This window comes from Melospiza georgiana, chromosome 2 (genome assembly GCF_028018845.1).
Source record: "Melospiza georgiana isolate bMelGeo1 chromosome 2, bMelGeo1.pri, whole genome shotgun sequence".
Lineage (NCBI taxonomy): Eukaryota > Metazoa > Chordata > Aves > Passeriformes > Passerellidae > Melospiza > Melospiza georgiana.
In genome coordinates, this window is record NC_080431.1 from 95067509 (window position 1) to 95093279 (window position 25771).

General features: G+C 41.4%; 2 protein-coding genes across 4 annotated transcripts in view; one reads left to right on the top strand and one right to left on the bottom strand.

The window, feature by feature from the left end:
• ABI3BP (ABI family member 3 binding protein) overlaps positions 1–3112 on the top strand; it is a 138300-nt gene extending 135188 nt beyond the window's left edge. The window contains exon 57 of the mRNA XM_058044929.1: positions 628–3112. Within this exon, the coding sequence (XP_057900912.1) occupies positions 628–743 (116 nt within the window). The 3' untranslated portion in view covers positions 744–3112. The remainder of the gene's footprint in view (positions 1–627) is intronic.
• Positions 2815–25464, bottom strand: TFG (trafficking from ER to golgi regulator). Of its 3 annotated transcripts, none has more exons than XM_058044927.1 (9): positions 25342–25464; positions 22940–23042; positions 21058–21265; positions 15019–15102; positions 13999–14145; positions 12381–12548; positions 10007–10147; positions 6007–6096; positions 2815–3591 (listed from the first exon to the last, which is right to left on the bottom strand). In XM_058044927.1, the coding sequence occupies exons 3-9, from the start codon at positions 21239–21241 to the stop codon at positions 3236–3238; spliced, it is 1170 nt and encodes a 389-aa protein (XP_057900910.1). In that variant the 5' UTR covers positions 21242–21265; positions 22940–23042; positions 25342–25464; the 3' UTR covers positions 2815–3235. The 3 variants fall into 3 exon arrangements, with proteins under 3 accessions (XP_057900910.1, XP_057900909.1, XP_057900911.1); XM_058044926.1 differs by having other exon boundaries at positions 2815–3594; XM_058044928.1 differs by lacking the exon at positions 6007–6096 and having other exon boundaries at positions 2815–3594.
• Positions 25465–25771: the final 307 nt, after the last annotated feature.

Here is a 25771-nt window from a genome sequence, read left to right on the forward strand (position 1 = left end):
GGCTGATGCCATCTCAGTATTTTTTGTGTGTGGCTCCAGCCACACATACATTCCTTATGGTCAGGTTGGATGGAGCCCCAGTTCCTCATTTTAATTTCTTACCTAATGTTAATTGTTTGAATGGGAAGCAAATGTGTTGTCAAAAGCACCAGAGTGAAAACAGGAGGATGATTTGGATGGGGAGATGCTGTGAACTTTCCCCAGTGGCCGGGTTTTATTGAGGCTCACTGCAGTGTCAAGCTGCACAGTGGGGACTATTTGTCACTGTCACTTTGCAGTGCAGAGCTGCCTCCTGTTCCGAGAGCCCAGCACAGCCAGAGGAAGGACAGAGGGGCACAGGCTGTGCCCAGACAGCCCCACCCACAGCAGGGTGCTGGGATCTCCAGGGAGGCACGCTTCAGCTCTGTGCTGCCATCCCAAGCACTTTTGCTTTGAGCTGGGTGGGCAAACTGCAGAGTGCTAGTGGATGTAGGGGCAGCAAACAGCTCTGCTTGTGGCAGGTGGGTTTAAAGGCTTGGTGACTATTTCAGCCACACACTGAATTGTTAGTTACAGACTTCTCAGGGAACCAAAGCACGGTCCTGTCCTTAGAGCTTTGTGCCAACAAAACTCTCTTCTCTGTTGCAGGGTTTTTCAGGGCAGTTCGTCAGGAACCCGTCAAATTTGGGAAGATAGGCGGGGAGACTCAGATTAACTACGTGCGCTGGTACGAGTGTGGCACATCGATACCTGGCAAGTGGTGATGCCACACACAGAGGGTGCCAAGGCCCCGCTGCCCAGCGCCGGCTGCAGGAAGGCAACGCTCACAGGGCTGGCCGATGTGCAAGGCTTGTACCAGTCTAATGCCAATACTGCGTTAATTGTGTAATAGTGTAGGCTGCTTACTCTAGTTATCCAGTGTTACAAATTTGTTTTTAGAATTTAAAAAGAAAAAACACAGGCTAGGGACATGTTGTAGGATAATGCATAGGGAAGCTGGCTCCCTATTCTTGAGGTATGGTTTATATGGTATTTTAAAAGATACAGTGTGTATATTATTTATCACGATGTTGTAATAAATGTTTAAGGCACAGATATGCCAGAGTTGGTCATGGAATGCAATGTGCGTTAGTTTTAAATATTCACTGGTCCTGTAATGCAAGTGCCATAAGCTACCCATCCTAATCCATCTGTAACATCTCCCAGTCATAAATTATAGAAAAGATCCTATAATTTTTAATATCCTGCAGCCAGTAAACTTGAAGCACTTTCTCCTTACATGTTCAAACAGTTTATGCTCCTGCCAAAATGCCAGGTAGGTTGCTGTATGTGCAGCTTTAAATGATAAAGTTCAGTGGAGTTTTCTTCCATGTCTGTTTTCAAATGTTTCAGCCCCAGCCAAAGCCATGTTCAGCCTGTCACTATGGAGGCAGAGCCTGGCAGTGGCTGGCAGGGAGGGCTGGTGTTCTCTAATTCAAGTGGACAGGTACATATGTACATGGAAAGAAAAAACAAAGCTGGCCTCCACAGCTGGGGTTTTTCAGGAAAATGTCGTTTTCAGAGTCTGACACTTACTGGTTCAAAAGCCAAATGTATGTACCATGCAAGGGGACTTGGAAAGACAAATGAAAGAGGAAGAAGAATAAACTAATTATAAGAGCATGATCAGGTTTATTTTATTTTAAAAGAAAAATTCTGGTTTAAAACAGTTTTCATTGGGGACAAAGGGGAAATACTGATAACTGAACTTTAGAACTGCTTTACAGTTATTTTAATTAAAACCTCTCCCAAAGCTACTTGTTGTACTGCTTGAACATTTATGAACTAAATAAAGAGATGTAGGTTTTTTTTTAAGGTGTTATTCATTACCTTACTAATGTATTGAAGAAATATGAACAGGAACTACCAGATCTATATAGTAGTCATTTATAGAAAATGCCTTATAAAGTACATTGCAGGTACACTGTACTCCTAATAAAATATTTTTTAATCAAGTGGTTTTTTTCAAGTGTTTTACATGAAAACAAGGCTTAGTTTCTGTGGTAAACGCTGTTATTCAGAACAAACTGCTTGCTGGAACCAAGCCCCTGTTAAATGGCCTGATGAACATGGGGTGTGTTCAGTCCAAGAGCAGAAATGGGAGGAGGTACAGCCACAGCTTACTGAGTAATTGGGCACAGCACTGTTTAAGGATGCTGAAGGTAGGAATATTTTCACTCAACTTCCTAATTTGTCTTTAGGAGAGCTCAAGCAGCTTGCCCCAGCTCATTTTTTATTCCCCGCTTAGTTTTACATATTCCTAGAATCTGCAAAGTGGAAAATATTAACTGGGAAAATGTTTTGCTCTCTGCTGCAATGTGGTCTATTGACTTCATTACAGCCCTTGATCTGCTTTTTCTTGGCTCAAAAGTGAGTCACTAGGATTGCACTCCCAAGTTCTTCTGGGTGGCAAAGAACCTGTGGAAAGTTGAGGGGGTTTTAAGAGCTCTTTTTTTAAATTACCCATTTGGTTCAAATCTTCGAGTAAAAAATGAATTCTCTCCCACACCTTGTTAAAGCAAAATTGATAAGAGACTTTAAGATTTTACGGATTGGTTTCTAATTATTTGGTAAAAGAGTCACTTGACGATTAATGACAGCAGACAGCACAAAACCACCCCCTGCTGTGAAACCTCTGTGCAAGCCAGCTGCAGTCCCAGCACCTCTCCATTTTCACACCCAGCAATCTGCCTCTCCTCCTACAGACCCCAGCACCGCTGCTCTTCATCACAAATCTCTGCACCCAGCATGCATACTGGTCTTAGCACACTTGTCTTCTAAAATCAAGATCAGGCATTTAATAGATTCAGGGTTTTTATTAGTTTTTCCATGTGAACATTACAATTTATAATACATCATATCTAGTTTGACCTCCAGAATGAATCTAATTTAGTACATCATGGTATTAGTAAGAACAAGCCTGATAAGTGGGCTAAACTTCCAACTAGTATCTTCATATCCCTCAGACAAGGCAAGCTAGAATGTCAATCACTTTACAGACATTTAAGTAGTGTTTTCCAAAAACCACCCAGCCCCAAATTAAACTAGGAAGCGAATACAATTTAAAGCAGGAAAGATTTGGTCATTTCCCTCCCCCCAGCAGAATTTAATTAACAGCTATAGTTTTGCCTCATTACAGTTTTGGAATCTCAATTAAAAATTCTGGAGTCTGTCGGGATGGAATCGCACGCGTCAGTCGCTGTCTTCGGGCACCTCCTTAGCGGTAGCCGGGCCCGGGCTGGGTGTAGCCCTGCGGCCCGAACGGGGGACGGCTGCGGGCGTAGGGGTTGGGCCCGCTGGGCGGGGGAGTCATGGTGCTGCCGGGCGGGGGGGTGAAGCCGGGCCGCGGCTGGAAGGTGCCCGGGGCCGCTTGGGAGCCGCTGTAGGCGGCGGGCTGCGAGGCCTGCGTGGTGTAGGGCTGCGGGGGAAAGCTGCCCGTCGCGTACTGCGGCTGCTGCGCCGGCAGCTGCTGCGCCTGGCCCGGGAAGGCGGCGGCCGGGGCCGGGGCGGCCGCCTGGCTGTAGGCCGGGAACTGCTGCGCTTGCTGCGACGGGGGCTGCTGCTGGCTGTAGCCTGCTGGAAAGGCAGAGAGCAGGGTGGCGTGAGAGACACTAAGGAGCCCGGGTGCCTGCAGAAAGACCTGCTGTTCCTAATGTTCACAGCGACAAACGCAAAACGAGGCGGGAAGCACAGAAAAGGCAAACCAAGCGTGAACTGCGAGTTTTCCTGCCTCTCACATAAGCGCACGGCCGGGGTTTTGGTGCACACCGCGGCAGCACAGCACACTGACAACAGTTACAATAAAACAGTTTTCCTGTGACTGACAAGAAATAAATAAAAAAAAAGGCAAGTAGTCTTTTCCTAAATATCACACACAAAAAATAAAGTCTTCATTGGCAAATGAGGCAAAATTCAATCCTTTTCCCAAATAAAACCTCCAAATTAAACTGTCTCAACAATACTCTCAGGGTTTTATATTTAAAAAAAATAATTGGTGAAATCATAGGTGTTTTCAGTTCCTTAGTGGTAAATATGAAAAGGTTATGTAGAACAAAACACTTGAGCACAAAACTTCCATTTACACGTCTCAAATTTGATTTTTCTGTATAACACTAGCTTCCAAAGGGAATTTCTCTTCTCAGAAATTTTAAAATGGAACAAAGTCCTTTCATGAAGAAATAGCTACTTTTATCCAACACACCTGCAGCTACTTGCAATGAAACCTCTCCAGTGACTGGAATCCTGTCAGCATTAAACACCAGACACACAAATTATTAAAAGTGCACAGCCCTAAATGGAAAGAGTAAGGGTAAGAATGCACTGCAGTAAACTCACCTTGAAACTGGGATCAAAATTTACTCATGAGACAAACCTCTGAAGGGTCCAGTTTTACACCCATGAATAAATAGCCACTGTTGCCTAGTAGATCTACAAGAGTGGGAAGGTATCCTGCTCTTGGGGAGACATGGGTTTGAAAGGAGACAATACTCATGAGAACTAAAGCAACACAAACAAAAAGATCCTATGATCCTATCCATCTCTACTTGACATCTCTGCTGTCAAGAAGTCCTCAAAGCAAACTCTGTTTCTGAAGATATTGTGATTAGTTATGACAACCAGAGGTGCCCAGGAAGTGTCTGGTGGCATTTCATTCATACTTGACAATGATGTTGGAAAGCAAAACTCACATTGCGCTAGGGTTTTCACAGGAACATCAGTAAAATAATGGATTAGACAATGGTAGGATATGTCTAGAAAGCAGATTGGAATTCCTTTGTTTCCTCACTCAGTTTTTAAGCCTAGAGTGTCAGACAGACCCTTCTACTTCCAACAGGCTTGCTACTTCTGAAATTATACCTCAGTACATCTGTCTCTGTATTCTAATTACCAGTGTGGTGGGGAGAAATCTGCAGATAACAAGATTTCATTTAAACACTCAATGAGCTCTCACACAGTGCACAGGAACAAGGTCTGAGGCACAACCTTCAGTCCAAGTATTCTAGGGTTCTTATCCAAGCTAAGCGTGGAATTTCTTTGTGAGCTCTGCAAACCCTCTCATCTATATAAAAAGTGATGCACTCCCACTGTGCACCAAGAAAAGGTCACACTGGCTCTGAGTCACTTAATGGGAGTCTTTTGTTTAGTTTAGGGAGGATTTTTTAAAACAAGGAATGATAAATGCTTTGTATCATTTTCTAAAATTGTTAAGCAAAATGCAATTTGTTACAGAATCTAACAGGTTCATCCCTAAACCTCATCTGGACTGTCATTCCTAGCATATACTATGCATTCCTAGATGCCAGCTGCTCCTAAAGGAACTGAAAGTTCTGAGTTCAAGTTTATTTTCGGTATACACCAAAGCTAGCTTTTCATATTTCACTGCACATAAACCTCTAGTGCACTAAAATATTCTTCTGCTGAAAGTCTACTTGCACCTTTACTTAAGGTATCAGCAAAATCAAAACCTAAAAAAGAAAAACCATCTCTTGAAAGTTTCTCTGGGATTTACAGTATGTCTATTAGGCAAGGATTTACTGAATGACAACTAGAGTTTGCACCAGTAAATTTTGCATACAGAGATCATTCTAGACTCATGAAATAGGGGCCATCTTTAGACATCTTTGATATTTAAGGAAGCTAAATTGGGATCTTCAGTCACTTACTTGCTAGAATCCCATGACTGCAGAATATAATCCTGAAGGCTGCTCACCATTCAGGTGATTCATTTTGCCTGCCTTTTTAACAAGGCATTCTGCAGATTTGCAACAAGGTCTGCCTTTGGTCACAATCAAGCAGGACTGAGCTCTGACTACATACTAACAATTTAAACAGCTACAGCGCTCTCTTCCTGGCAGTTTCTGAATTGTGCCAGCTCCCAAAAGGAACACAGGCACGTGGGCAGCTCAGCACCCTGGCTGCCCCACAGGGTCAGGAATGAAGCCTGCCAGGGTGGGGCACTGCAGGAGCTGCTGCTGCAGAGCTGCTTACCTGGGTACTGCACGCCGTACTGCTGCTGGGGCTGAGCCTGCGGCTGCTGAGCAGGGTAACCAGGCTGCTGGTACTGCTGATACATCTGACCTAGGGATTAAAAACGCATTTCATTGAAGCCCAGTACCCTGGTGCATCACAGTGAACGATACCCTGACAGTCCAACAGCACAGAAACAAACCCAGTGACATCAAAGTACAGGCTGTCGTTTCTGAAACACACTGTTCTGGCTAAATGAAGTTTAACTAAAGAGCTACATGAGGCTTACTATTGCACATTTTCAGAGGCTGCCAGAATCTGCCACCTTAGCTAGCACTGCTCTGGTGGGTAACAGACCAGGAATCTTTAAACATCTTCATAACTGCTCCAGAACTTACACTGTAAATTAAGTACTTCAAAAGTTAAACATGTCCTCAGATTGTCTGTTTAGATTAGCTTTTTAAGACCATTTCTGCAACCAAGTACTGTAAGCAAGTGGTACATTATTTATGCTGACCACATTTTCCAGATAAGACATCCATCTCTTAGCATTGCCAAGTTTTCTTAAGAGACCCAGCAGTATACACCAGAAGCAAAAATAAAACCCATATATTCTTAAGCTTGGTAGTCCGAGCCAATGCTTATTTTTCCAACATTCACTGTTTTCAATTTCTTGGCCAGAAGATGCAGAATATTTGTTTACACAACCTATGGGTCCTGTTGAGACTTTATGCTTCTGCTGTTCTTCAATCTAGAAAGTCACAGTCAAAGAACAAAATCAATTATCTGCCAAAACTAAAGCTTAGCTGAACTGAAGCAGACATGGAAACTTTACTATTATGAAGTGTTACTGTACTATTATTCATTCTGCAAAGATCAGCAGACTGTATAAATAGACTGTAAACTCTATGTTCAGAGCTGCACAGAGACAAAAGCAACTTGACTGCTCCAAGTTCTCCCAGACAGACCCCTGTCCACAGTGATTTAAAGTAACTCCTAATTTCTTCTTTAATCTGTATTACTTGCAGCTGAAAGTAACAGTATTTTATATTCACACTAAGGTGTTTAGAATACTTTATACAGATGCAGTAACTTAGAATATTATTTGGTGTGCAATTATTGTGGGATGATGAGTGCAAAACACAAGTCTTGAAAATAATTTAAGTCTGTTAGCTTGATAATTAAGAATCAGAAACTCAGAAAGTTGTCTTTCTGAAGCTCATTTGACATGGGGAAGTTCTGGGAGAATAACCAGCAGGCTGCCTATCTTGGGATAGTTTCCTACAGGCTAATACAGAGACCACACTGGCACCTGCTGGAAATCCCAGGTAAAGGGATAGTAAAGAAACAGCATGGACTTTTACCAAGGGTTTCTGAGAAGTTTGCTGTCTTCTCCAGGGCTGAGGTGTTAGTGAGGAACAGAGAGGTGCTCTAGTGCCATTTAAAAAAACGTCCTTAATTTACAGCCATGAATACAGGCAGGGATACTCTGGGCCCTCAGACACAGTCTTTTCTTTCCCTGGGTTTTTACTCTGAAAACTAGATGAGCTACAGCACTGATGTCTGGTTTTGTACTTAGCAGTGCTTATTGCAGTGAAAGGTCTGCCAGCATTTGCCATTGTTCCCGTGCACTGAAAAAGACTTTTAGTCTGATTCAGAATCCAGACCATTTACATATATTCACACAACATTCTTTTCCCTAGAAGACCATGAAGTGCTTATGGGACAATTTCACATATATTTCAGCAAAGACTAAAAAAGCATCCACATCTGTATATAATTGCTTCTTAAGTGTGTTTAGGACTGAATTTAGTGATAGAAAAGCAGAGGCCACAAGACACAGCACTGTACAGAACATCTTTGTTGGATTAATTTAATTCAAATTAGTGAATGCTGAAAATTTCTCAATGGAGGCAGCCCTTCAGTAGTATCCACACAGAAGTGAGGTACTTAGGTCATTACATGTGAATATCAAATCACAATCATCACAGTGTTTACTAGCAGAGAAAGCCATTAATAAATAAACCCTGATACACCAGAATGACTGACACATGATTGGCATCACCAGTTTACTTCAATCTTCAAAGTACTGGGAAAGTGTGTGGGGGAAGCAGAGCTTGGGGAATTTTGGGCTTTTTATGAAATGAACTAATAATTTCAAATTAGTTTCCAAACTAGTTTCTAACAGAACCTGCTGTTCACCAGCAGGGCCATTTATGTGAGTCCATCCTGTTGAAAACCTAACAATCAAAACCTACCCAAACTTCTTGCTGGGTTATGGCTTTGGGGGGACAGCACAAGCCCCCACATTACCCCTGGACTGAGGTGCTATCAGACCTCAGTGAAGTATAAAAAACTACTCCATGTTTCAAAGAAAAGTCTTTGAACACTTTGGAATAGAGTTGATAATTGCACTTACACTATCCAGCTTTTGGTGAGAGACTGCTGTTTACCACATACACACCATGCACAGCATGAGCAATGTATCTCTAATTTCTAATGAACAAGGACAAAAGTTACTTCTGATCTCTTCCCAAAGACTGAACCACAGAGTGAGGAAAATATAATCAATACTTAAAAGATTGCAGTAGCAGTAATAAAAACTACATAAAGCTACAGATCATACCCTTTATAATTAGTACTTGCTGTTACTATACTTTCCTTGACCCAAGTCTAGAAAAATCACACATCTACTCTGATACATAAGCCTAGATAACATCTTCTCCCCAAGTAAGATGAGTTTTACTGAAACAAATACTTTTCCCTTTCCCTGGTGTTAGCAGCCATACAGGATTCCAAGCTGGTGCTGCTAGTGCTTTTAAGTGCTTCACTTCTTGGTTTCAGTTCCAGTTTAACAGCAACACTTAAAACTTCTTACCTTACTGTATTAAACTAAAGTAAAAAATTAAACTCATAAAATGCAAGTTTAGTAGCTGAGAATATGGTTTCTGAACATTAGGTTTTCTGGCTGCCAACAGAAGAACCTGGAGCCCTTTTTTGCAAAAGTAACTTTTGTACATAAACACCAAACTGCTCTATCTTTAAGCTACAAAGATGTCTCTTGCTATGTTATAACACTTGACTAATGAGCAAGAAAAGGCTGAAAGCAGCAAAATAAGTGTTTCATAAGCTCCACTTCAACCAGCAGTATTCCTATCTCTTTAAATATTACACATAAGTACCAGCTGTTCAAATGCTGTGCTCGATCAAAATTTCCCTTCAGGCAAGGCAATCCAAGTGACTGTGGATACTGTCTCACACTTGTCTGAGCATCAGTAAAGCAAGCATCAGGGGGCTCTCACTTGTGCCTACAGCAGCACAGAAACAATTTTATATTATTCTTCATATGGAGGAAGAAGAAACAAAGCAGGTTATTTAACACACAGTTAAATGCAGAAGTGTGAAGGTCTAAAGGCTCAGTGCACTTAGAAAAAAGCACCAGAAAAATGATGCCCAAACGTAGGAAACCTCAGAATACATAAACTTTAAGAAGTTAAATAACTTTTTTAATGTCATAGTGCAAACAAAATTGAATGTCAGTTAAGACCTTAACTTTAAAGGACAGCTAGCTGAGCTCTCAGGAGTTATAACTACCATGTATTTAAGATGGTTATAGGATTTAACTTGACTAGCACAGAGCCATGCACAAAAAGGAAGCAATGAAATACTAGCTCCAGTCTGTTAGACAGAAATGGTGAGTAAACAACAGTTTTAATACATAGTAGACAAGCCCACAAACTGAGTTGAGTGAAAGCTTGACACAACACACAGTGTATGACAAGAGCACAGATGCAAGCAGAAAACAGCACCATGAAAAATCCTCTCGTGTCACACCACCCGCCCTTTCAAACGGAGCCACTGCTCCCCCTGCTGTTTCTGCAGGGACCAGCAAGGACAAAAGCTGCTCTGCCGAGGGGCACACATGGATCGGCAGTTTGGTGTCCACTTTGGCTCTGCTAATTCAAGGCAGAATCAGACAACATCCTTCACATCCTGGACAGTAGGAAAGCACGCTGCTTACCTTCCACCTGCCCTGTCTGTGGCTGCGGGCTGGGGTAGGGGGGCTGCTGTGCCTGGACCCCAGGGGGATGGGCTGCAGAAGAGGAGGAAGCGATGCTGTCCGGCGTTCCTGATCGCTCCTCTGCAGGGGCACTGGGCGGTCCTAGAGGAGCAAGAACAAAATACAGTATGTGAAATGAACACCAAGCTGCAATTAAAAAATTCTAATCAAGATCCCTCCCTTGCAATGTTTTTAACGTTTTTTCCACTTCAGATTTACATGTGTGTCATACCCAAGCCAAAACTACGTGTGTATTTACACACCTAAACTTTCATTTGAAAATATTGGGAGGGGCAGGCAGAGGGGGCAGAATTTTCCACCTATCTCTAGGTCACTCAGATTTCATTCTTCTGAGGAACCTGACTCATTTATGAGATAAAACTCTTCATGACAGCATATTTTTTTCAACAGCTTCAAGTGTTAACCTTGCACGCACACACGCTGAGGAGCTGCCACATTTGGACACAACATGCACTTACCTATTTTTTCTTATCTGGAGGAAAGGCAAAAGATTGAATGGAGCTATCCAAATGGATTAGCATCTCGCTGTGAAACACATGGACCAGGCCACAAAGTGTTTTACTGCTAGTCAAATAGCACGTGAACAGAAAACCTCCAAAGAAGTGTTAAAATCACACTCCCAGACAGGATATGGCAGGCTTTAATCCAAAAGCAATTGTCTGCTCTGCTAATTCTGAAAATATTCCAGCTGACACCAAAAGACAGCATGGAAACTGGGAATTCAAATTTTCTCTACATTAGTAAGAAGTTCTGAAACACACATGTGAACAAATATACTACAATTTAATGCAAAATATTTTGTTAGAAACTAGGGAGCTTAAACCTGGATCTTTCCAGCTGTATGAATGCTAAGAGATACTACTTTCAAATTTAAGCACAAGTACTAGAACTGCTGCCAATACATGTTTAATTTTAAGATATTTACACATTATAAATATGCATCCAACAAGCCCCTGATTGTGTTTTCATTACAACCTTATTAGGAGAAAGTTAATTAAATCTGCCTACTGCTTGATTTGCATTTATATACATAACTGCAGGATTACAGCTTTAGAAATGGGATTTCTTATACCCTGCTTAAATGGTCCTCTGTGGAGTTCTTTGCACATTCAAAGAATGGTCAAGTAATTTCCCTCTCTCAGAAGAATTATGGAGACACAAATATTGAAATATCACTGATCAAAACCACTCATTCAAAAAATAACTCAAATTTTCTGCCAGTTGTGCTTCACTTGCTATTGCTTACTTGTTCAGCCAGCCCACTGCAAGTTTTCATCTGGTCTCTGAAAGAACCATGCTGTGACAATACCCAAAATGTGCCAGGGAGGAAGAGATCACACAACAGGCCTGGTCCACAGACTTGTACTTCATATTGAAGTCAGCCACTGTCTGTGGGTACAACTTTAGATACTGCACAGTCACAGTAGTGCAGATGAATTACTTTTACTCCCCACTTTTGCCATGGCAGGCATACTGGAGAATGACCTCCAGTTCATACTGGTTTGCTCATCTGTATCATTACTTCACACATCATATAAACTCACTTGCTCTGGAGATCAGAGTACACAAATCCTGTTAGCTAACAGCAGTTCCATTCTCATGTTTCAATGAACCACTAAACCTTGCCAGGCCTGCACAGGTTCTGTGCAAAATCACTTCCCTAAGTTCTGCATCACACTCCTAATCACATTCAACACTGCTTTTCTAGCTTCAGTTACCCTGTCTCAAGTTGACAGCATTCATTTAGTATAGTCAGTTTCCATATGTTTAGCATTCTATTACTAGGGCCAGCAGTCCTTCAGATCTTCAAAAATAAATATAATCCAGACAAGGATGTTATTCCATTGTTAACAGTAAAAACGTTCATTCTATTTACTTCTAAAATGAAACAGAGAAAAGGTGGGATCATACAACACATTCTGAATGACCCAAAGAGCAGAAGCACAAGCCAAAAACATGAACTGCAAGATCAAACCTTAAAGCAGAGAGCAGTGAGTTCTACTATCATTGACAGATACCAATTAAGTTAGTCCACACAACAGTTATAGTAATTAATTTTTTTTTAAATGAAGCCATTTTGTACTCTAAGCTAAAGCACAATGCTAAAATCAACAGCAGCATTTCAATATTTTGTACACAAAAGTTAGCACATAGACACAACACCTTAACACAGCAAGTTTTAGAATTCTGAAGACACAGTGAACACAGAACACAGCTTAATACATCCAACATACAAATGCTTTGTGACAAATCAAAACTGGAGCAATTGATTATGAACAGGCTTAGCTTTCCTTTTCACCAGCCACGTCCTTACCTGACACCTGATCATCTGTCAAGCCAAAGGCTGACATGACATTCTTGCTGATTTCATCCTGGTTCTTTAGCGGATCGAATGCAGACATGCTCGCTGCTATAACTTGAGTGGATGGCTTAACATTAGCGTCAGCAGCAGCAGGCTTTTCGTCCCTACCATCTACAGCATCTACAAAGCAAAACGCGCGGTTACCAGCTCTCCAGAACTGAGACACCAGCACACACACACACTGCACCGCAGCAATCGCAACACCGCATTCGGGGGCTCCAAAACGTGACTGTTGGAATGTGCACCTTGGGATAGCTGTGAATAACCACTGATGGATCTCAAACTGGGAGGGATCACACAGCTTGGGTTTCTTTCACACTTACTTAAAGATACACTAACACTGTGGACTATCAATATATGACAGGCACAAAGCTCCTGCTTCAAACAAATGAACTGGCCACAAAGAATCCAAAATTAGGAAAACATACATCATAGTTCCAACTTATGGTGTTTTATCATCTGCAGTTTCTGGTTTGTACTCCACCTTTCTCCACTAATCTTTCCTAAGCTGACAGGTGAAGTTGAGCTCTTTGCAACTATACACGTAGCTGAATTGCTCAGAAATGCATTACCTAAGAGTTACACATTTTCTGTTAAAAGCAAACAACTGCAGATAGATACAGACTGGCTAGTTTTGTTTACACTCTTAGATCATCACTCTAACCTCCTTCCAAGTAGTTTGTAACCAGAATCCATGGTATTCCACTGAAATTACAAATTGCATGAATTGTAGGAACAGGGCTGGGATTTTTTTAAGCAACAAAACCATAAAAGGTCAAAGTCCAAATACAAAAGCAACATTTCCTAAAAGGCAGGCTGATGTTCTCAGTTCACCTCTTTACTCAGAGCACTGTACTTCATGGCTTTGTGTCATTATTTCTGTGTCCAGCTTACCTAAACTCTGTAGTTAAGCACACAGAGATACAGTACAAATTTTGCATTTGCAGTACAACTGCCCTAAGCTAGGGGATCAATGCCTCAAAACTGTGAGAATAAGACTTTCTTTCCCATTTTGCCCTCCCCCAAAAATCCTTTCCCACCCCTACCTGCACCCTCGTGCTGCTTACCCTGAGACAGCTCTGATGCTGGTCTGAGCGCAAAATGTGTGGTTTCAATTTCCTAACCTGGCAAAAAAAGTGGATATAATTTTTGCTGAATTCACTTCTTACTGTTTTAGTGAATCAAACTTGCTTAGCAACACAAGATAAGCACCAGAGCTAGCCCAAAGTAAGCAGAGGGACTACTCAACTGCGAGCAAGAACTCTTCAGCAACAACAAACTATTAATTTGGCTAAAAGCCCTCAAAAGACATTGCTGGAGTTCACAGGTGTTAGTTACAGTGTTCTCATACATTGCAACAAAACCTCGGATTCTGAAGTTTTATTCCTAAGTTAGTTCAGGGCTTTACTCTAGATACATCAAACCAAAATTCTGTCTCTGAAATAACTAAAGCATTAAAAGTTAAGTTCTGGGCCATCAAGCAACAATTAAAAATGATCCATATTTCACTTTGTTAAACAGCACACCACTCTGCAAATCAAAGCAAACAGCTCTTTGCCAGGCTGCCTACCACTCTCAGGCAGGTTAGTGGAGAGCCCTGGTTCCGCTGGCGGCTCTAAACAGTCCAGCAAACGATTGACTTTATTGCGAAGTTCTATCAGCTCCCGGCGCAGGTACTTCACCTGGTTGGATTCTAGGGGTCTTGGTTGGCCATTCACTGCAAAACAGCAATTAGATCAACTTAACACTGTAGGAACATCCACTTTAAGATGACCAAAAAAATTCCAACTTTTATTTGCTTGTAGCATCATCATCCTTTGCCAAGTTTAAAGTGACAGAGTTCAGTCCACACAGAGAATTCATTCTAGAGCTTACTGTTCCTTCAATATAATCTCAGTTCAGGAAAAGCTAAAAGTAACAAAATCCACAGTAAGTGTCTGCATTGTTTACTCATTTCCCTGAATATACCCTGACTGAGGCAGTGGCTCTGGAAAGTGTCCCTTTAGAACTAACGCAGTCCACACGACACTGCTGCAATTCTGAAATAAGGTCAGTGTCCAACTTAAAGGCTTGGAACTAAGTGCTAAGTTATCTATGGTAGTTTGAAAATAAAGAACTTTTGCACAAAAGCTAAATGATAAACATTAACATCTATTCAACTCCAAACACCTAACACTAGTTTGGAGCAGTGCACCACTGTGAGATAAAGTGTCAGCTTCAAATTCTCATGCACCTGTGAAGAAAACCCCACAAATGCTAGAGTGGAGAGAACATGGAAAAGGGCACTAAGGGAGAAAGAACCACTGATCACATGTATATGCACACATGCCAAATACTTCAATGCTTTTTACACTTTGAGCAACTGTAAAAAAGCAGTAGTTTCCATTTCCATTAAGTTTGGAAGTTTAATGAAAAACATCGAGAAAACAGGTATTATGTATTAACTCAGCAATACCAACTTACTGATTGAATTTTCTTCACCTTCTGAGGTGACAATTAAAGTATTTTGTACCTCTCAGTGAAGTCCACTGCCTGAATTTTAATAAATATTATTTAAAAGAAACAGAAAAACACAGTATTCTATACTTACCAAACAATGTCAGCTTAAGTATCCTACTGCATTGAATTGCAAAGGAGAGATCTGAGCTATCAAAAATTGTTATAAGATCTCCATCTGAAAAGAAGACAAAAAAGTTATATTAAAATCACAGCCTATGACTACTGAGTTTCACATCAGGACAGAAATAGTTCCTTCATTACTCAAAAATAACCTTCCTATTTGATTGTAAATTCGCTAGAAAAAAATGTTTATTATTTTAGTGCAAGAATCAGCGTGCAGAGAAATTGTGCACAGAAGGTAAGACAGAAGCATGAATGGCTCCAGAAGGGAATCTTCTGACATTAGCCCATTGATGTTCCATATAGTTCATCATTCTTTTATGTTTCCATTCAGGATGAAATATTAGAGCTAAGAGGTCATGAAGGCCAACACCAGGAAGAATGACGCTACCAGTTATAAATGAAATGCCTACACTAAGTGGCTCCAGAACTGTGCTGTTCATGTGCTGAACAGACAAGAGTCAGATAAATGGCACAAGCCAAACCCAATTCAGTTTTTAAAAACCAAAAGAAAATTTCAAATGTCTAGAACACTTCCTCAGGTATATATTCAGAACATGAGTTGCAAGACTATTATCATTCCCTTGCTGAAAAACAAAGTTAATATGTAGAAGTGAATAGTAAAGATCTCTCTCAGCTTTAACTCACAAGTATGAAGACATGAAGATGCCAAAACAGTTAGCAGAAAACTTCTCTCAAACAGGAATTTTACACACAATTTTACAAGTCACAACTCTTAGGCATGGATTTCTTCTATGTTACATGTCAGAGGATCCTAATGAATTTGCACATTGCCATCTGTCCCAGGAACTATATTAGAACTGGATGGGACCATTTATTCTTAAGATACAAAGGGCTATGCACAAAGCACTGATCACCTGTAATCATAATAAACTCCAAAAGAGATACCAAATTTCCATTAAGTCTGGTCTCTCAATTTTTAAGTTGAGTTAAGGAAAGCTGTCTTTGCTTACTCAACAAAATCGCAACTAAAACAAGACTACTGTCTTTGGCAGGACAGATTTTCTGGTGTTTAACATGTTCAACAGGTTATTCATCGGTTAAATGAACCCAAGCTAAGCAGTGCAAAGGAAAGAGTGAGAGCACATTATCAGGGAAATCTGTACTGGCACAAGGGATAGCAGGAACACTTCCTGCCTGAGCAGTTTCATAACTGAGGTGAAACACCACCAAGTGAAGTTTCACCTCGGAAAGCAACAGTGTTTAGATAAGTGCCACAGAGCTTGGAACAAAGCCAACTCCAGGCTGCCCAGGCTCCTCCACAAAACACTGTAGCAAGGGGGCTCTGTGGACCAACACAGGAAGGTGTTTTCAATTATAGGTTGCTGCCCAAAAATTCTGAGTGTATATAAATTCCTCACACATTGATGACAAGGGCAAACTGTAAGTTATAGTTAAAATTTTCAAAGAAAATAATGCTTCAGTATGAATAGTAATAAAACACATGACATCAAGTAGAAACAGCTCAGAATTTGAAGAACTACATACTCTAATTTTGTCATCCCTGACTACAAGTAACATCTCTGCAAAGGAAGGTTTTCTTAAATACTATTAGTAACACCTCACAGTGCCTGTCAGTCTCCAAAGAAAGTGCTTTCTAACAAAATGAAGTTACAAACACTAATAAAGTGATGGCATATTAAATAATTCTCAAGTTTTCCTGAAAGAAATAGTGCTGCCTCCCAAGTTTGGTTTTTTTATGTTCTGTTTTCACTTTCACAATCTCAAAAGACATCTGTTGATAGCAGTACCAGTCAGGGATTCTCTGAGTAGAGACTGAAAAGTCTCCAGAAGCAAGGGCTCCAAACCCCACCAGGCAGCCTGTTCCAGTGACACACTGCCCTCCTGGCCATAACTCATGCTCAGCCTCTCAAACTGCAATTTCTGGTTGCTGCCATCTGGTGCTACTGCAAATTGCTCACATTCGATGGTCACACTGCACTCAGTGGTCACAATGCTCACATTGCAACTCCCTTTCCCCTGGTTCTGCCCTCAGCCCCCTCTGCAGCACAGTGAATAAGCCCGGCTCCCTCCAATGCTCCCACCTGCACAAAGCCCCTCCCTGTCCTCAGCACACCCTGCCAGACCCCTCTGCAGCTTTTCCAAGCTCTTTTTGTCCTGGAGTGCACACATTAAAAGTGAGCACAGCCACGCAGCCTCCCTGGTGCCATCTCACCAATGCCAGAAGAGGAAGCTCAGTGTCCCTGTCTGCCATTATGATCCAGAACAGGACTTGGACAATCAGACTTTATCAAAGTTAAACAGGTCTTTTTTTACTATGGCAGTAAAGAGGGGTGTGATGAGGTGTGTGCTCCCTCCAACTCAACACTTTCTCTAGCTTTCAATAACCTTTCCTAAATGCTGATACCAAAACCCATCAGTGTCTTAACACAAAGCCCTTCTATTCCTTATCATCAGGTAACACAATAAATTATAATTACTTAACAATCTATAAAATTGGCAAAGCATCCTTCTGTCATACCAGCCAACAGTCAGATTCACTGCCTGAACAAAGATGCATGCTCTTAGCAGTCTATCCTGCACATGAAAATGCACATCAACACACATGGCTTACATGGATTAATGTCACCCAAAAGAACTGGGATCATTCCATCCTCATTCTCCCTCACCTATTTTAACCTTTAGGTTGAAGGCATTAAGAATAATGAACAAATTTTCTATTAGCAAATTCTTTTGTTAGCGGGAAAAAAAAAGGCTGAGAAGCACCAAGTACAGAATCTTGCTAGATGCATAAAGTCAGTTTTATGATTCCTATTGACAGCCATCAAATTATTATCCAAGTAGAGTAAAATCTAGGATTCATAAGGTATATGTCAAGCCATAGAAGTCTCTGACAATTTAAGTATATTAGATATAGCAAAAAAACCTCTTCATCTTAAGGAATGCCAATGAAACTTAATTCCTGTTACCATGACACAGATAGAATTACACAATGTTAATTATTTTCTGTTGAAAAATAAAACACTTTCCTTTATTTTCCCTTCCAATCTTGTTATTTTAGGAATTTATCTTTCTCATTTTTACAAGGGACACTGCTTTCCCTCTCTACAATTTCCCATGTACCACATTCTCTGTCATGCCAATTCTAACTTTTTTCTTTCCATAAATAAGTGACTCCCTTAAACTAACCACTGGGCTGCAAAGTATTTCAGCATTAATGCTGCATCACCATGATGTGTTCATGACATTAGAAATCTGACTCATTCCTTCACCCTGCCAGCTGTTTCCTCATCTACTAAGCTTCATTATCTATTAGGCTTATCCACCCTTTTATTTCTCATTTAGTCGATTTTTGAAAAAACAAAAACAAACCACAAAACCCTACACAATCAAAAAACCCCACTACATCAAAATGTAGTTTTCCTTCACTCTAGTACATTTACCAAAGGCTGAGATTACTGACTAGCACAGCAGCTTGAATACATGCAGCAAGAATAAACAATCTTCTATTACAAGGTAATGCAGAGCAAGAGCAAAAAGGCCAATCTCACATGACACTCTGTTTTAAATTCAAGCATAACTTAAAAAAAGCAAAGTTCCTGTTACTGGCTCGATAGGGCCTTTTAGGAAGTGTAACTTGCTAAAAGTTGGTGTGTTTAAGATGCAATTTTACTCTTTGATTCACACAAATTCACTGCTGACAGTCCTCATTAGTTTGTTTGGGGCTGAGGTTTTTTAGCTGACAGTGGGTTATGTGTGTTCAACAACTTTAAATAGCACATGAAAATTGTTTCACATCTAGCAATTTCCTTAGCTCAGGAGTTTGAAAGCTTGAAGATAAAACTTGACTTCACAAAGCAGCATTCAACCTGAGGCTTCTTTTCTCTGGTAATTAATAAAAGCACCACATAACCTAAATATCATGTAGGAATATGGAGGGGTAGATGAAACACTGAAAGACTGCATACGAATTCAGAGAAGACACGGGTGGAGGTTATGGAAGAAGTGGACATTGTTAGACCAGTTTAAGGTATCTCCTCATAACAGATCCAGACAAGCATTCCTGCAGGTCTGCAGGGATAAAGAACAAAACAGAAATTGCTACAATGTATATATTATTATATCTATTATATACCTTATCCAAGGCATCTAATGATTGAAATGGATTTAAAGAAGAATCTTAGCTTAGCTGAAATGAAGTTAAGGATGTAACAGCTCTCATATAACAAGCAAACTGAAGCCTTGTTAACCTTTTCTTGGTCACTCACAACTCTGACAGCAAGAACATTTATTAGTTTAGAGTGGTGATGATCAGCTACCACACAGCTTACAGCAGTGATGATCAGCTAGCATAGCACACACTGAAATCCCAGTGGAGTTATGGTTCCTCTGCTGCAGCCTGGGGTCCCTCCCATGGGAGACTCCTCCACAAACTTCTCCATTGTGACTCCACCCTGGAGCAATTCCTGCCCCTCCTTCCTCCACTGACCTTTTTGTCTGCAGAGCTATTCCTCTCATGTAGTCTTGCTCCTCTCTTCTCTGACCAAAACTACATCTGTGCCATAACTTTTTTCCCCCTTTTAAATATGTTACCACAGAGGCATTACCACTATGTCTGACTGATTTAGCCTTGGTCAGCAGCATGTCTGTCCTGGAGCTGCCTGGCTTTGGCCTCCCCTGTAGCCCCCCCACTACCAAAACCTGGTCATGCAAACCAAATACAATTCTGAGACAAACAAAACTAAAAGTGAAAGCAGGAAGTGTCTAGACTGTGAAAGACAACCAAAGAATGCAACTATAATTACTGTCTCCATCATACATCATTATCTTATTTTGAATAAAACAGAGTAGTACACACCAAAACCCCCAAATGACCACACTTAAAGCATGGGTAAGAATGCAAAAAGACCAAAGTAACTAACTTGATTTAATCTAATGAAAAAGCATTAAATCTCCTTTCACCTTTCTCATTTCAGAGTGAAAAAAAATGTGGTAAGAGGGAAAACAAAACAACCACAAATCTACTGAGCTCTTTCTAACTAAAGATCAAAACCCAAATATTGGTCAAGACCCAAGACATACACTACTTACAATTTTGATAAGCAGCATCTCAAAAACTTCATGAACCTCAAAAAAAGGTCTCAGGCTATTCAAAGTGAAATTTTATTGCTTAGATACATGAACAAAAGCTGACATTATAGGCAGCACAAGCAGCACTAAAGTTTCCTAGGGCTATAAAGAGAAATGAATCTGAATGCTTCAGTAGCATGGCACTTCTTACTGTGCAACAGCATAATCATCAGTCTTCAACAGACTTTGGATTTTATCACTTCATCCCAAGTTTCATTTTATGTTGTCCCAAATTAAGTAACTTATCCATGCCCCATTGACATTCAAAGAGGAAGAGCCCTCCAATCATAACTTTCTGTCTCTATGCATCTCAAAGGCTCATTCACTCCTCATTCTGTGGAACTCCTTAAGGTTATGATCAATATTTTCTTTGGAACAAGCAATGTGCAACAGATTCAAATGGTCCCAGAGAGGAAACATAACTTTTAATGCGTTATTTCAAGTTAAAATTATTTTTCTCATCTTTACTGATAGACAAAAACAATCAAGAATTACTACCATTTAGATCAAGTTTTCAGAACTTGTGTTAGGTCATACATGCTTATTCTCTTTAAACCTTGAAAACCACTGAAAACTCAAAAAAAGAAAGATTAAATGAATGAACAGAAGAGAAATCTGCAATCAACTTCTTGCAACAGCAAAAAGTGCACATTCTGAGAGAAAAATTGAGGAAATATTTCAGGAAAGAAATAGAGAAAATGCTGTTAAGAGAGCATAACAGGAGATAATGAAACATAGCTTCTACTGTCTGACCAAAAAGATTTCACAAGAAATCACCTGCATTTGCCTGTGACATTGGACAATTCTAAAAGGTGAATGGCAAAGTTTCTATCCACTGATAAACCAGATCAGAGCAAGAATAGCCAATTAAACCTCAACAGCAGTAATTAAACCTTACCTTCATCTTTATATTTTATTGTGACTTCATCATTGCTCAGAAGTTTTCCTCTAAAAACTCTTTGCATCATTAGCACCAATTCATCATAGGTGATATCTTCATTATGAATAGGGATTCTCCTAATATCCTCCCCAAGCTGAGCTTTGATGATCAGCTTCCCACTTAAGTCCAGCTGCCCATTCATGGTGGCTTCCTTATCACCTCAGACCTGTTAGCAGCAAAACATTAAGAACATTTCAGAAAATAACTGTTAGTTATTGTAATCTATCTGATGACAGTTCTAAAGCTTTACATTATCCCTCAATTTGATTATTTTTACATGCCCCCCCCATTATGAAAAAGAACAAATGGCTTTTTTAAATTTAAGAAAAGATTGCCAGAACAAATAACTCAAAGATTTCAGGCTCTAGGGCAGCTTTACTAAGGGGATCAAGCTGAATCATGCATGATTTTCTAAACAAAGAAGTGCAGAGCTAAACATTGGTTTTATCACATGGATGATCAGAACTCACTGAGGGTACCTCTCCAGAAAGGAACATATACAATTTTTTAATTTTTGAAAACTTTGATTGGGATATTTTAACCAAGATTTTAGACTTTTAAAAGCAGCTCAATAGACCACATATTAGCTACTCATTGGGCTCAACAAATGGTCACAACAGTCTGTTACTCTCAGTGTTTTAAGAAGTGAAAAACTGCTCCAACTGAGTAGCAAATCATCTTGTGTCCTATCAGCACACAGCATATACTTCTGTTATATCTTTAACATTTTAGTTAAGAAAATTTAAACATTACCACTTTGTATTAAGCATCTCTCATTTAAAAACATAAAGGCTTTACATTTAAAAATCTGAAACTACAGTGAAGTTACTCAAATAAAGGAATAAGAGGGGAAAAAAATCACAAAAAGAGATTCAGGTAGTTAGTCAAATGTCCCCTCCTGTTTTCACTGTTTTGGACAGGGCCAAAACAATAGATCAAGAATGAGGATCAATTAAAGAAATCTTTAATTTATCTTTAATTGATCTTAATTGATCTTAAAGGATCAATTAAAGAAATCTTAACATTTGAAATACAACTACTGGAGTCTCAAACCATAGGCAGCCCATATGCAACTCAAGATTTCTGAAGCCACATGCAGGCAAGTACATTGTTCATTCTCTTGCACAAGAACTCCCAGAGACATGCAACTATTTTTCTTTTACCTTAAAGAATGTTATAACACAGTGCCCCATGAGAAAAATGAATTTTGCTATAGTCAGTCTATTTTTGAAGTGCTGCACTAAAAATTCTCTCCTACCAGAAACAAGACACTCCACTAAAGCCTTTAATACTCTCCTTGATGCACCTCTATATATTTAACTCTATTTTTTCAGTGACAATATTTTGCATTAAAAAGATGGAGTATAATGCCATCTTTAGACTGCAATTAAATTTCTGGGAGTGTTGGTAATTAACTTAACACAAAGCAAAGATTTCAGGCAAAGGCCTTTGTTTAGCCCAAAAAGATACAAGCAATTATTGATCAAAACTCTTCTCATCACATGTAAGAAGAGGTAGGTGGACACAGCCTAACTGCAGGGAAAAGGGACCAGCAAAGAACACAGCCACCTTGCTGCTGAGGCACTGTGATCAAACTGAGAGGTTTATAGTACTGGTAATGCTCACTAATGCATTATTCAGCTTTTGCAACAGAGGAGTCTTGACTGCAGGCACATCAAGCCAACCTAATTAACTCTAAATTACATTTAAGAGCACAGGGTTTTGCACAAGTTGGTTGGTTGTTGTGATTTTTTTTTTTATTTAAGCATTAAAAAATAAAACAGTATTGACCCACAGATTTTCTTCAATCTGCTTTCCAAAAATATTCATTTATCATTACCTTGTCTGTTTAGTGCTGCTGGATTATGGGACAGTTTTCCCACCTCACTGCAGGGCAGAGTTAGGATAAGCCGCCATGCACTGTCAATGCAGGGAACAGGAAGCTGCATCAGAAAATAAAATAAACATATTTACAGTCACACTTCCTAGAATGCCACCATTCACATCAATCTTTCACTTCAGAACATCTTACTGAATACACCCAATAGAAAAAGCCCTTGCTTTATCCACAATGTAACAATCAGATTTATACTTTTGAGTACTGGAGAATTTGCATTCATCTAAAAGAGATCTCAAACAAGACTTCTGATTTTATAAAAAAATATTTCTTTTTTTTTTTTTAATTTTCTAATGGCATTCCTAACAGTAATGTATTCCTTTCCAGGACTAAGATCAAGAGATTATTTAGCATACAGAACAGTCCAATAGGGAACACCCCCGGCTCCTCCCTTTTGACCCCATGGGTGCACCCTCCTGGCAACTCCTCTTTCACATGCACAGCCAATTTCAACAATCCATAATCTGATTTTTAGATGATTCACTGCTAACCCCAGAGGAAAAAAGTAGGTTCCCCTTTATTCACATAAAGCTGGGCTTCCCAGCTCTCCTGTTTCAGCTCATCTGGAAGTAAACTGGAACACACAGGATGAAGGGAGAGAACAAGCAAACCCCAGAAGAGACACCAAGCCACTCTGGTTCTCAAAGGCTGGCAGCTGCTCCCCTCATCCTGGGTAGGAAATGCTCCCCTTGCAAAGGGCTGTGACTGCTCCTGACAGTGAGACTGCTGTGACACACGGAGCAGGGGAACAGGAAGAGACTACTTCTCTGATGCCTCACTCACACTTTATGAAATAAGTAAGGCAGGAAGATAACACCCCTTTCACCCCAGCCTGCTACAGCTCCAGGTAAGTTCACTGCATTGGATAAATACAGATAATTCATCTAGGAGTGCTTGAACCAAAGAGTTCATTTAGCTACCCCCTCACCTTGTTTAAGTGTAAGACTTGGGCACTGGTTTTGCTTCTTCAGCATTACAGTATTTGCTACTCAGGAACTGTTAACAGTAATAACTGAACCTCATCTCTAAGTCCTAAACATACACACGTTTTGGTGGACATAGCTGAACTCCTGTGGCCTTTCAACAGATAGAATGTATCGTTCGTTTCTCTGTGCAAGAAAGGAGTTACTGTAATGCCTTATTTACCCACATTGCCCACAGAAACCTGCTGTACATCTCTGACTACGAAAAGGTAGCAGGAAAATAAATGCACTTTTTTTGGTCTAGCTGTTCTCCCTTCTGCTTTAAGGTGTCCAGATTTAAAGACACAGATTCTAAACAGTGCAGTTGCTTGATACTGTTACAGAAAACTACGTTAAATACTCAAACTGCTGAATTACACAGCACTAAAGCTTTTTCCCTCACTGTGACACAGCTGAATGGATGACTCCATTGAGACAGTTCTACCGAGAACACATCCAGAATGCACACTAATGAGCCTTTTAACTAAATCAGTGTCTACTTTCCTGGGGCAGAGAGGAAGCAACCAAACATTTACGTCTCCATCTTTCAGCCCACAGGCTGCTTTCCATAAGAACCACACTGACATCTTTCTAACCTTCCTGGTGTACCACTTGCATTTTGCAGGTACAGACTTCTCCTCCCCTCCCGGATCACCTTCCATTCACATCATGCACTAATCTAGGTGGTGCATGTGGACAGGGATTGCCCAATCTAGGCCAGTCACTTCAGGGTCCCCTCTAAAACCAGCATCTCATGACCACGTTGCATTTCACTACCCTTTCTGCGCAGCAGCAGAGAAAAACAGAGAAAACAAGGGAGGGACAGACACTCCTGCTTTAATTTTTTCTGATCAAAACAGGGTTCAGGATTAGAGTGACGCCGACAGAAACACAAGCAAGCAGGAGTGCCTCCCAAACGCCACACGAGAGAGAGCCATGAGTATTCCCAAGGCAGGCGGGGGGTGACGCGAGGGAGCAGAAGGGAGAAGAGCTCTTTTCGGGTTTCTCAGTTCCCATTCGGGCAGGCCCAGCCCGAAGGGGAACAGAAATCACAGCCAATGCCTGCCTGGCAGTGAGGAGCCGGCAGCTCTGGTGGCTGGGTGCCCCAGGAAGCAGCGGGCCGAGCAGGGGCAGGGATCCCGGCTCTCCCGCTCCGGGCCCAGGAGGCCGCGGCCGCTCTCCGCCTCCCTCCGCCGCGCCCGGGGGGACGCCAGGGGTCTCCCGGCCCCTCCGTCAGGGGCCGCGTCGCCCCTAGCACCGGGGAACGATGGGGCCGGGAGGAGGGGGCGGCCGGCTCACCCCAAACCCAAAGCTGCCCCTCTCTCCCTCCTTCCCGCCGCTTCCACACGCGGCTGCTCCCGCGAGCAGCCACGGCTCTCTTACTCTGGCTTCTCCGCCGTCCCGCCGGTGCAGCCCCCCCGTCCAGCCCCGGGCACGGCCGCCGCCGCCCGTACGTGGCAGGGCAGAGAGAAGGGGCCGGAGCGAGGCCGGGCCTGCGCGAGCCGCGCGCGCGTGCGCGCTGTGCCGCGCGGGGCCCCGCCCCCTGCCGGCCGACATGGCGGGTCCTCATCGGCTGCTGTGCCAGCTCAGCGCTGCCGCAGCGAGGCCGCGCTCTGACGGAGGGCTTCGTTCGAAATACGAGCCTTGGCTTTCGTAGGCTGGCAGTGTTCAGATAAAAAAAAACGGGCCGTAAAATTCCCCTGTACTTGTTAGCCTTGCTAGACACCCACACACAGGAGTCATTCATCCTGGTCATTCATCATTACTCTGGTAGCCGCACACACCCTCACACCCACACCCTCACCCTCTCACA

What these genes read in the sequence shown, in the direction of transcription:
- TFG (XM_058044926.1), bottom strand. Translation starts at nt 21,241, where the DNA reads ATGAATGGGCAGCTGGACTTAAGTGGGAAGCTGATCATCAAAGCTCAG. An exon ending in ACTTAAGCTGACATTGTTTG is followed by an intron (nt 14,146 to 15,018) that starts GTAAGTATAGAA and finishes GCTGTTTTGCAG; the next exon opens with TGAATGGCCAACCAAGACCC. An exon ending in GACAGATGATCAGGTGTCAG is followed by an intron (nt 10,148 to 12,380) that starts GTAAGGACGTGG and finishes TTGCTCCTCTAG; the next exon opens with GACCGCCCAGTGCCCCTGCA.